Source organism: Mirounga leonina, unplaced genomic scaffold (genome assembly GCF_011800145.1).
Source record: "Mirounga leonina isolate KUSES-001 unplaced genomic scaffold, KU_Mleo_1.0 Mir_178, whole genome shotgun sequence".
Lineage (NCBI taxonomy): Eukaryota > Metazoa > Chordata > Mammalia > Carnivora > Phocidae > Mirounga > Mirounga leonina.
Genome location: NW_023270464.1, coordinates 28787952 through 28800940, shown reverse-complemented (window position 1 = coordinate 28800940; position 12989 = coordinate 28787952). Strand labels below are relative to the sequence as shown.

At 44.4% G+C, this 12989-nt stretch overlaps 1 protein-coding gene across 2 annotated transcripts in view; it reads right to left on the bottom strand.

The window, feature by feature from the left end:
* Positions 1-12989, bottom strand: part of IREB2 (iron responsive element binding protein 2) — a 40909-nt gene that overhangs the window by 11859 nt on the left and 16061 nt on the right. For both annotated transcript variants that reach the window (XM_035024313.1, XM_035024312.1), the window contains exons 3-10: positions 12005-12142; positions 10951-11169; positions 8426-8495; positions 7165-7348; positions 6275-6414; positions 4133-4304; positions 2275-2375; positions 211-327 (exon numbers count right to left, since the gene is read on the bottom strand). In XM_035024313.1, coding sequence (XP_034880204.1) covers positions 211-327; positions 2275-2375; positions 4133-4304; positions 6275-6414; positions 7165-7348; positions 8426-8495; positions 10951-11169; positions 12005-12142 — 1141 coding nt within the window. The remainder of the gene's footprint in view (positions 1-210; positions 328-2274; positions 2376-4132; positions 4305-6274; positions 6415-7164; positions 7349-8425; positions 8496-10950; positions 11170-12004; positions 12143-12989) is intronic.

Below are 12989 nucleotides of genomic sequence, written 5' to 3'. Positions count from 1 at the left end.
AAGTACTTGGTCCTCTATCACCCAGCACGAGAAGTACTTGGTCCTCTATCACCCAGCACAAGAAGTACTTGGTCCTATCACCCAGCACGAGAAGTACTTGGTCCTCTATCACCCAGCACGAGTACTTGATCCTATCACTCAGCATAAGAAGTACTTGGTCCTCTATCACTCTGCACAAGTACTGACAAAGGTGGTGGTGCAGGAACCTACCTTTTCATTCAAGCAAGCTTGGAAATCACGTTTCATGTCCGTCACAGCAACTCTATCCTGAGGTCTCTTTGGACCGCTGACAGATGCAACTATTGAATTCAGTTGAATCCGGATCACCTAAGAGACAAGAGGGGAGAGGAAGACAAGGAATGAGAATTTGTTAGGTAGACTGCAATTTAGCACTACTCCCTGAAGCAGAATAAATACATCCACATTTGTTGTAATGGTGATCTACATCCCCAGAAATAAAGATTTTAAAACAATCCCAATTAATTTGTGAAATAGAACATACAAACATTGGCTAAAAGCGAGCACCGATCAGTATGCAAACCGCCCCAACACCAGCCGTGTAGTCTAGAGTATCTTGTTCCCCCGATTTCTTTCCCCTATCGTCACAGATGCCTGATGATAAAGCAGATGCCTGTGACGGCTATCGGTCTTCTGCCCGAGCTCCAAATTCACCCTTCCCTGCCCTGTGACAACTGAGGTGGGTTCAGGAAACACTGCTCCTTCCTCGGTGTGCAGGGCGCTGAGTCTGGTCAGCACAGGGTGCTGGAGGGACACAGCAGGACTCTTCTCTTCCTAGTTCCAACGTGTCTAGCTGGCCAGGCTCCAGCAAGGCCACGCTTTTATTCCTTTGTCAAAAAAACCCTGTATTTTCTTAAAACCCAATCTCCCAAACTAGGTTTCTGTGCATTTCTTCTGGCATTTCTACCGTTTTCCTCTGTCCGTTTTATTTGGGCATAATCAGTCCAAATGAAGTTTCTCTTCACTATGGGCTTCACCAATATTTCACAGTCCTGCCGACTCTGACTGATCCTAACTGCAACACCCACTGTACTGTAGTTTCACTTCACGGATCCAGATGATCCCTGTCTTTACATCTTAATGAGTTTGTCTTGAAATCAAAGTCCTGATGGGCTTTAGTTTTATTTCTTTAATCTGGTCTGGTCTTTAATAAGCAAATTTATTCCTTTTTACTATACAATGCGAGAGTTTCCACTTTTCTTCTTCTTTCCCTTTGTCTTTAAAAGCACCAAATAAACAGAGCTCAAAGGGACCAGAAAATGATGAGTCAAGTTAAAGATCTCCCCGAAGTTCACACGGATTCAGGTCCTACGGGCACTACACTGGCCTGCACTACACCTGTGTGGCCTCGCTGGTCCACCCATCACGTCTGCCGTGCGCCGGGCACTGGTTAGGGGCTGGAGCTGCAGACCACACACACCCGACAAAGCTCCTCTCCTGGGAACTTATTTGCCTTCTGGACGGGGCGAGAGGCAAACAAGTATAAAAATGAATAGATTTCAAGCAGGGATACATGGTATGAGGAAAAATAAAGCTGAATCAGAGAATGACTCCTGAAAACAGGAGTTTTCAGCTCCTGTTAGTCAGCTAAGAAAACAGCTTAACAGTTAACCAGAGTTAACTTCGACAACACCAAGTAATTTGAGAGGTTGATACACTCCTAGAAAAGGAAGGTCATGAAAATTCAAACTGCCCTGAATGTGAACTTTACTTACTTCAATACAAATTCCCAATAGGTAAGAAATGCAAGCCTAGATTACAGAGTATCTTTAACATTCAAGACCACATCACTGTAAACTCCTTTCACAGCAATTTCTACGGAATGCAGACGCTAACCAGATGCAAGCATCCCCGGAACAGACAGGTTCAGAGCACATCACGGTGCTCTTATCATAAAGTAGAAAAAAATCAGAGTGAGAGATGAAGAGTCCATTTTGTGTTTTAAATATTAAAAATTTAGACTTAATAAAATGTAAAATTCGCTAACAGAAATCTACGTAAACTTAATGAATGAAATCTAAGCAGAGTCACAAGTAACGTTAACAGGTCAAATGGTAACGACAGTCGATGTTTGCTGAGTACTTCCTGGGTGCCTGAAACCACTCTAATGCCTTTAATCTAATGTACTTGATCCCTTCAGAACAGCTTCCTATTTCCGAGCTGAGCACACAGAAGCAGAGAGGCCGCACAGCTGCAGGCCTGGAGCTGGCGTCCAGACGCAGGCGGCCGGGCGACGAGGGGCTCCTCCACACACACCTGGGAGTATGCGGGCTCTCCTGAATTATCCTGGTCATGTCGAAACAATTTCACAGCTTTAAGGTATGTTTCCATTGACTTGAGTTTGGCTTTGTCAAAACCTAGAAAGAGTTAACAAGGACAAAAGTGCAGTAAGAAATTTTGAACTCTTTCGGGGTGAGGTGCTGAATTCCAATGAGCAAGAAACAGACACTACACATTACTAAGTACTCAAAATACAGTTCTTTACAAATTGCTAACTGATACTACTCTCAAGAGTAGTAAAAATTCTACCCTTCATGAAAACTGGGAGCCCCCCTTTAAAAGTTACTCAGAGACAAGATGAGAAACACTGAGCCAGTTCTATAAAACTCACAAAACCTACAGTTGGCAGAAAATAAATCAGTAACATTGAATATAACACCTAACACAAGGGACCCTCATTACTTTCCAGTATGAATATAAAAATCAAAATGAAAACATAAATGAAGCTTAAGGACGTCTCATGAGCAGAAAGACAGAGGTCTAACAAGATCTTCCAGAAGGTAAAAGAATCTAGATGTTAACCACAGGCAGTTCTCTGCAAGCCTCGTGGGAAGTACACAGTGGGGCGGATCGTATTTTCCAGCGACTGACCTAACAGTACACACCCCGAGTTGTATGTTCTTCCTGCAATGTGACAATGACATCCCTCCGTCAAGGGGCAGAATCGACCCCGTGGACCTGAGCTACGGGACCCCTGGCTGGCTGGCGCTCGCTCTCGCAGGTCACCCTGCCCTAGAAAGGCCACCGCGTGAGAAGGGCCACGTGGGAGATGTAGCCTTTCTCAAATCTCAGCTCTGGCCACTACGAAGCACCTGTCAACAGGTGACGACCTTCAGGACCCCAGGCCCGAGCTTCTGAGTCTCGCGGTTGAGGCTGCGGACATCATGGAGCAAAGACGGGCTGTGCCAGCCACGCCACCTACGTCACTGCCCATGGACGCTGTGCAGCCCTAGGTGATTATTGCTGTTCTGAGCCGTTAAGTTTTAGGAAAATTTGTTATAGCAATGGATCATTAATACATAAGTCATATTAACATGCAAGGGAGGAGGCACCTCCACCATTTCTCTCTAAATGTTCTACCCACCAAATCCCCTTTAGAGAAAGCTCTGCACTCGATGAGAACCGTCCCAACGTTCCAAATGACCAACTATCCATTTTGCCATCTGACCTATTAACTTCTAAATCTGCCCCCCAAGGGAAGAATACTAGACTCTATCCCCCAAATGTACTTATGATCAGAGACCAGTAGTTCGGCAAGGTCTCTCACAAAAGGGACGTGGGGGGTGTGAGGGGAGTACAGGAGCACCTTCTGGTTTTAGAGATCTTTCTACACTAAGTCCTCAATACAAGAGGGTCCAACCTCCTGTTTATCAGGCTACAAAAAAGATCTAGAACCTATAACCCTATGCTGCTTCTCACAAAATGGTGTTACTCTATAGACGGAGCACGGGTCCCCAGACCCTTGTGTCTGGTGGCTCCTCTCCTCCTGTTATGGGGACACTGTGAGTCGCGAGTCCACACACGCCTGCCCCCATCAAATCGCAGCTCTGGCTGCTACGAAGGCCATGCTTCCTGGAAGCAGTGGACCGAGATCGGTAGCGGACTCCTCCCTCGAAGTCACTGTAAATGGGTCACACGGGAGGGACTAGGTTTGGAGGGCACAACACTCTTTAAAAGACATCTGAGGCAGTTTATTTTAAAGCCACTATTTCAGAATAAGATAACTTCCTGAACATTAAATACCATGCACACAGTGGTTCTTTATTAGGAAATATTTCAGACAGACACACTGGATGTGCAACACATTTATCCTAATGATCTTTCATCTTCTTACCTGTATGTTCTAAATGTTTTAACGTCACATTGTCAACAGGGAAAAAGCTGAGGACAGCACCATATTCTGGACACATGTTTGCTATTGTGGTCCGATCCACTATAGATAACTGTGAAACTCCACTTCCAAAAAACTCAACAAACTTTCCAGCCACTCCTACTTGCCGGAGGTGCTATGTAAAGAGATACACAGAAACGCACACAAAATTAGTAAGATTGGCATGGATTCTCCAAAAGCACAAAATCTAATTTTTAACTCCTACCAGTGACACTGGATCAAAGAGGTTCTCTGCTGTTCTGATCAAACGTCAACTCACTCTGGGTTTGCAGGTATTTTAGGACAAACACAGAAGACCAGCCCAATGTCACCGCCAGGCAGGACAGAAAGGGCTGAAGGGCTGAAAACGGCTAGATCCGCACACGAGTGTCAGACGGGACAGTGCCCGTGGCAGCTGGCAGCCTCTCTTCTTTCTTAGAGGACACAGAACAGTGCTAACCACTGATGCCGTCTTAGATGTAATGAAATACAGACATGCTGATCAAACTGTATTTAGATAAAAAAAATACGTAGTGGCTACAAAAATTCTTCGAATTCCAACCCTGGTCCACATTTTTACAGCATCATTCATTATTGGTACGTTTCATTTTGACAGGATTTCACACGTCCTTGTGAAGTCACGTTTCTGAGTTATCACCAAGTGACCACCACAGTGGCTTGCCTAACTACAACACGCCTCAGGCTGGGGCAGGAGACGCCTAGGGAGGTACCGCGAATGAACCACCTTCACCCCAGGAGTAACATTCGGCTCGAACACTGCAGCGGAGCGAGGGGTCGTTTAATCCACTCCTGGATGAAAGGCTGAGCTGTTTCTTTACACTCATGGTTGTGCTTCTGAGGATCAGAGCAGCACACGTAAGGTGCACTGAGCTAAAGACTGAGGTACCACGATACACATCGTGAAAAATAATACGGATTAATCCCATAAAGATAATGAATAGAACAGAACCTCCGGAGAGAAAATATTTAATAATGTGAACATACTGATAGATTTAAGTTCTGTATCAATACGCCAAAATTTAAAAATAGACATGTAATCTTGTTACAAAAAGATATAGCCAGAAGGGTCTAAAAAGTGGCCTTACTTCTCAGGTTACCCAAGGGAAAATATGGATTTCTCTAAAAGCATATTAAGATACTCCTTTCCTTTAGGAATAATCCTGCAATTCTCAATTTAACTTCTTATCTTTCAGTCCCATACACCGAATCAATGACTGTCAACATGTTTTCAATTAGGGAAGAAGGCTCCATGCTAAATGCCGACAGGGCAGCTGGATCTTTTCCTTCCCTGCGGAGAATCTCGAAAGCCTTCAGACCAATAATCTAACCAGAAAAGTGGAGACTCTAGGATCCAAACTGGCATTGTATGTGGGAGAGTTCCCACACTCATGTATTTAACAAAATGGACTTAACCATTAAAATAAAGTTATTGAAAACCAGAAATTTAGGATAGAGAATTACAAATTACTGTTCACTAGGAAACTCTAGAGTACATGTATTAAAAAGCATGCAGCCAGTATTTTAAAAAGACAGGTTAAGTTTTTCCATAATCCTCTGGAAGAATTAAAAACAGCCAATAGACGATCTTGACATTGGCATACTCCTACAGTCCACATTCCCCAGAAGAGAAATAGTTTCTAAAGGGCAAATGATTCAGTTAGGTATTAAAGAGATGCAATTACTTTTCCTAAACAGGACTCTCTAATCCACGCGGTCAGCAAATGTTAACGGCTAGGAGCCCGGGTGCGTCCTGTTGAGCACGCACTGCTCAGCCCGGTGACCCTCTGCCAAGTCATTAAACCTGACCGTCTCGTTTTCTCAGAACTGATATGGCGCTGGTCACAGTAGCTCTTCCAGGCTTGTGCCGAGGAATGAATGAGGCATCAGGTCCAGGGAACAACGGCACGGCACGCACTTTTGTACTTCCTAGCCCAAGGAAGCTTCTGTATCTGCGGCTGCTCCCGGGATGGTCACTACGAGGCCGCGGCCAAGAAAGCCACACGAGGAGGCGGCGCAGAACCCAACGCCGCCCTCACAGGGCCCCTGTACGCAACGTCTACTACGTTTCACAGTCGGCACAATTACCTTTGTAATGCCAAGCACGACATCTATGGATGTGACAAAAGGGTTGGATGAGCCCGTCAACTCACACCCAACCACCTCCGGCAGAGTAAGAGAGACCGGCAGGCCCAGCATGACTGCTTCGGTTTCAATGCCTCCAACCCCTGAAGCGAAAAAGACAGGCGGTGAGCACATCTGAAGATCATGTACGGTCTACGTGAGGTCTCCGTGGAGCATCTGGTCTCTGAGTGCCCCATGAGCTCATCTTACTCACGAAGCATCTCAGAGCCGCGCCATTGCCCCTATTACTGTGGACACGGACCCAACCTCCTCAAAGAATGACTCCACTCACACGGATGAAACAAACTGGTGTTTACCTTCCCATTAAATTCAGTAAACGTTCTGTATTTATTACGCTGAATACTGTACTGTGCTTGTCAAGATACAGAAAGAACAGAAGCCAGGGCCTGTGACCCTCAGAAAGCTCAGTCTGAGGATAAAGACAAAAGAGTCAACAATTCTAACTCCCTGTAAGAGACTGAGAGGACTCTGCCAGACGGAACAGCCGGGGGTCCGTGACTTGTCTTTAAGGCGCGTGCGCAGACGGCCGGGGGAAGAAGGTCGCAAAGGGCCTTGTATAAAATGCAAAGGAATGTGGAGCCCTAAGGAAGGCCAAAAGAGCCCCGCAGGACTTGGACCAAGGAGTAACCATGTCGTCCCCAAGATCACCCCGCGACAGAAGTGCTGTGTCGGGGGCACTGTCCACACACATCCGGGTCCAGAGTCGTCCCGTCGCCGCTGTTACGGGGAGGAAACCGCCTCAAAGAGCCTACAAAGACCAGCTACCTACGCTCCTTCACAACGTTCCTGACACTCTCTCCCCCCAAATCAAATTCAGTTAGTGGTTTACTTACCCCACCCCAGAATGCCCAAGCCATTCACCATGGTTATGTGAGAATCGGTGCCAACCACACTGTCTGGGAAGAGGAGGTCGTCTTCTTCAAAAACCACTCTCGACAAATACTCTAAGTTTACTTGATGAGCCATTCCAGTTCCAGGAGGGATTACGGCCACGTTCTTAAAAACTCTTGAACTCCACTATATCATGTATAATTAAAAAATCCAAGTGTTGGTATATCAATTTGTGCTCACAATCAAAATACAAGTCAATACTGACACTAAAAACATTTTACCGATGTTCAATATGGTCAAAGTTTACAATAGACATGTGAAGATAAATACACAGATTTTGCAGATTATTAAAGCAAAATTAAGTCAAAGAGAAATGTTCTACTAGTCCAGATAAATGGTAGTTTTCAACTGTGCCCGCCCCAAGGACTGCTGGACAGGAAGAGAGGCGGCAAGCACAAGGCCTTCCCACAACCTCAAATGATAGCCACTTGGTTTCATCCTATTTTATATACTGGGGTTTCCAACAAGATTTTATCTGAAGGGAGAAAAGGTTCTATTGCGACAAAGCATTTAAAAACTACTAATTTAGGGGTGCCTGGGTGGCTCAGTTGGTTAAACGTCTGCCTTCGGCTCAGGTCTTGATCCCAGGGTTCTGGGATCGAGCCCCGCATCAGGCTCCTTGCTCGGTGGGGAGCCTGCTTCTCTCTCTGCCCCTCCCCCTGCTCATGCTCTTTCTCTAATAAATAAAATAAAATCTTTAAAAAACAACAAAAAAGTGAGTTGTGCAAGACTGCTGAATCTCAGATCTGTACCTCTGAAACAAATAATGCAATATATGTTAAGGGAAAAAAAAAAAGAAGAAGAAGAAGGTAGCGGGAGGGGAAGAATGAAGCGGGGAAAATCGGAGGGGTAGACGAACCATGAGAGACGATGGACTCTGAAAAACAAACTGCGGGTTCTAGAGGGGAGGGGGGTGGGAGGATGGGTTAGCCTGGTGATGGGTATTGAGGAGGGCACGTTCTGCATGGAGCACTGGGTGTTGTGCACAAACAATGAATCATGGAACACTACATCTAAAACTAATGATGTAATGTATGGGGATTAACATAACAATAAAAAATTTAAAAAAATGTCACATGTGAAAAAAAATTAAAAAAAAACCAAAAAACAAAAAAAACCCCCTAATAATATGAAGAACATAAATATCAGACATCAGTATTTTGTGAATTTCAATATAAAAAATTCTCCCCAAATCATGTGTACCTTAAAAAATTGAAGCCTCTCTCGATTTCTGCCAAATTCTACTTCTTGGTTTTTTAACACTGTTTCAGGTCTAAAAGGAAGAAGAGCCTGCATTAAATGCACGTATCACAGAAAAGACTGACCTTGTTTCTAAGTATTCGTTCTTATGCACACACAAATACGTTTAAAAAAATTCCTGGAACAGCAATTTACCAGACTTCTCAGAAGTAGCTGTTTTCCTCCAACAAGGAAGCTCTGCTTTCAACAGCACTCATGGCAGCTACGTCCAGGGCTCGTCCACCCCCGGCCCCCAACTGTACTGACATATCGCTATGTGAGTCGGCTGCAGCAATCAGCAACGCAGCGACCTCGTGCACTTCCTCCCACCTGGGCCTGCCGCACCTCCACTGGGCACGTGCAGAAAGCTTCGAGCAGAAACGCTTGCATTCACCTCACCCAAAATGGAAAGCTTTATTTTTTGCATAAGTGGCAGCTTACTCTGTATGGATTATAAACGTATTTTATGTGCATTATGTAAACTAAGAGGTAAACACAATCCACCTCCAAGTAGTAAACCCTGTCACTTTCAGGAAGCTATTTTTATCTAACGGACATTTAAAAGATGATTTCTAGGGGCACCTGGGTGGCTCAGTCACTAAGCGTCTGCCTTCAGCTCAGGTCATGGTCCCAGGGTCCTGGGATTAAGTCCCGCATCGGGCACCCTGCTCCGCGGGAAGCCTGCTTCTCCCTCTGACCCTCATCCCACTCGTGCTCTCTAATAAATAAATAAAATCTTTAAAAAATAAATAAAAATGAAAATAAAAAATGATTTCTAACAGTTTTAAGCTGTTTCCTGCCAGCTGGTGATCAAGTGCTGACTAGGATATCAATACAACTTAAATTATATGGGACCTCCAGGGTCTAGACGATTACAGATGTTCACTTGTCAACTTTTTTAAAAAACAAAGATTCCTTGACTAATTCATTGCTGAGTGACCCCTTGAGGCCATGCACATCTCGATGAGATCTTCCTCAGGACTCAGGGAGCCGGTCCGATTACTGTACATCCCACAGCACGTACGGCTACAAAGTGCCCCTCGTTCACGAGCTCAGAACCCGACTTCACATTAGGCAGTGATTTCCAGGCCCATTTCCTACCCGTCCGTTCCCTGTCTGGGTCTGTCACGGACGCTGCACCGAGGCCCCGCGGCACCGAAGGGAGCCACTGGTTTCCTATATTCCTACACCCAGAGACTACAGTCCAACCCATCCAAATGCTTTGTGATTTGGAGTCAAAGCTGGGGGGAAATGTTACACCAGATTGTATTGTAATCAGTAAGTCGCCCTTTTCAGGAGATTAATTTCTGTGTTAAGAAGGGAAGCTCAGGGCCCAGGTGGCTCGGTTGGTGAAGCGGCTGCCTGCGGCTCAGGTCATGGGATCGAGCCCTACATCGGGCTCCTTGCTCCTTCTCCCTCTCCCTCGGCCTGCTGCTCCCCCTGCTTGTGCTCTAAGTAAATAAAAATCTTAAAAAAAAAAAAAAAAAAGAAGGGATGCTCATCTCAAACATCAACACTCACCTAACAACCAGGACAACTAGGTAGCAGGAACAAGGACTGCTTATATAAAACTGTCATAATCTGATGGCAAGGAACCTACAGATTATACTGAATTCCCAGAAAGGAAGAGCACGTGAGATCACTATGACCGGAGGCCTCATAGAAATACTGAGCCCCCAATTGTACAACCAGAGAGAATCTGAAAGAACCAGTTTACGGACACACGAATTAATGTATCGTGTGGCTCTTAGGATAAGATATGTGTGGATATCATTTTTGGCTATTCTAAATCTTAAATGTGTTACATTTTTCTAATTTGAAAAAGTATGTCATTTTCTTACTAAATTAAAAAAATTTCTGACAGTCTATTGACAATGGGGTAAACAACATAACTCTTAAATATAATAGACTTTGGAATCTTTATAGCATACAAAAATTCAAGTATAGAATTTTTTTTTTTTTAAACTACCTATTAGGAGATTTTACCAACTCCTAAGAAGAGAATTCTTTTCTGGGCAGGTTCACCACTTCCCATAGCACCAGACAGGCAACTGCTTACCTAAAAGAGGTTCTTATCATTGTAATATTCATAACATCAAACTCTTCATGCAATTGGAAAAAAACAAGAAATCTAATAGGAGAGAAAAGCTAAAACTATAAATAGGGAATTCACAAATGCAATGTGAACGAATAAAGAACATGTGAATGGTACAGATTCACTAAAATAAATGCAGAGTTTAAGACGGATCCCATTGTTCTGCTTACATTAGTCACAAAAATTAAATATATTTATAGAAAAATCTTAAGAAAGGCTTTCTTCCTTCGGAACAGAAATCAGTAACAGGAATACCATCTTAATTGGCTTAATTTGGGGCAGGAGGCGGCGGTGAGGTCATAGGAACCAGGAGGGGAAGGGGACAAATGAGATTTCGGTAACTGAAACATAACCCAGCACTGATCAATATTTAAAAAAAAAAAAAATCCCATACTCAGGCACTGGTTGCAAATGAAAAGGACAGAGAATGGGTGTGTTCTCAATCTGCGAAGACAGTTTTCCTGAGTTTCGGCCCAGCTCTCCAGAATCGCACGATCCTCGGCAGGTGGTCTGGCCCCTGCAGGGGAGCTTCTTGGGCTGTGCTCGGAGTGGAGAGAGCTTTCCTGCTTTCTGCAGGTCGCCACCTCCAGGATTTGGAGCATTCTGTATTGCACTAGCATTCCAAAAAAGGAAACAGAAAAAGACCATTTAAAAGTGACAGAAATTTAGCTTTTCAAAAAGCACACACTTGGCAAAATTATCAGGAACTAAGTATATGTTGTTCAAATGTTAATACAGTATTTAACTTAGGTTTAAAAACCCAGAAATAGGTCGCTTAAATTTATGGAGATGAAAACACAATTCTATGTGCCCAAGAAAATCATTTCATCTACTTCTACGACAATTTACACGACTTTTAGCAAGCACCTAAGTGGGTTTTTCCCACGTAACAACTGAACAGCAGCAAATAGCCACAGTGCTAATCTAGAGGGCAAAAGCGCTCGTGGGCTCAACAATCGTCTTGGTCCGTGTGAAAGATCGCAAGAGAATTAGGTTTTCTCTAGTCTGACCTTGGTCACAGGGACCTTCTAAATAGACGTGTATTTCAGTGGGAGGAAAACATAGTTTTAGTACGCACTGTGATTTTAATCACCAATTAATTAAAGACATTCATGGCTCCCGTCTTTAGATTCTCTCTCGAAGGCAAGTAGGTTAAAGAACAAAAGATAATGAAGAAAAATTCACTCCACAAAGCAGGTTCTAGGCTCATACATTTTTATCAAAAATGGCAGCAGAAATCTACAAACATGAACACCATTTTAAATTCAGACTCCGTTAAAAAAATTCATCAGTACATGAACTTCACCAGCTCTGTTTCTAGATCAGGGCACACCAAATGTGGCAGGCTTCACTCAGGCACCCACAGTCTCTGCTCCTTTCCTCTAACCAGGGGGCTGGCTGCCAGCCACCTCGCACAGCTGTCTTCACCAATATCTGTGCTCACGTACCATTTACTGAAGTCGATCTGTAAAGAATGGTCAACTGTGAGATCTGTCGGGCAGGCAGGGTGGACCTTCTTCGGGTCACCTCCAAGAATTTTCACTGCCTCCCTCATAGCAGCAAAATCCACCATTGCTGGTATTCCACTAAAAAATAAAGAAAGATGAAATTATGGTCTGAATTGTACGTTCATATGCTCAAATAAGATACATTCGTTCAGTTTTACATCTAAACGTATCCCTTTCTAGTTTGTACTCGTTAGATTACACACTTGTTATCCAAAGTTCGACATATCCTGGTTTCATGAGAATTAGCATTAATGTTACTGAGAACTTGAGTGTCACAAATAACACAAGAGAGAACTTTTAGAGGCAAAAGGAACCTTCCAGAAAACTGTCTATGGATTCTTTCCCTGTCTTAAATTTCAGGAGACTCCCCTCCCTCCCAGAGGGCTCTCAACTAGATGTACGTGCCTCCAGACGCCGGAGGCATGGCTCGTCAGAGACAGGAGCCTGCAGGGAAGATGGGGTCGTGACCACAGAACAGGATCGAAAATACTCTAATAGCAGCCCACACAGGGTATAAAGAACAGGGGCATGCAAACCAGATGTGGGGGGTGAGTGAGGGGGCACTATTATTTATCTAGCTAACTCCTACAGCTCCTTCCAAACTCTTCCAATAAGCAATTCCTGGGGACTCAGATCAGACTCTGGATTTTATTCCAAGTGTGATGAACGCTCACAGGTGTACAGGGGAATGACAGGACCTGGTTAACCCTTTTAACCAAGTCACATGATCCACTGTGAAAAGACAGCACAGACTGTAAGTGTGCAAGCAGGGGTCCTGGCTAGAGACACTAACAGCTGTAGTCCTGGTGAGAGCGCCGAGGGCAGGACCAGGATGGGGGTGGAGACGGTTAAGAGGTACGTGGGCTCAGGACACGTCTCAAAGGTAGAGTCCACAGAACTTGCTGGCAGACTGGATTAGGCAGGA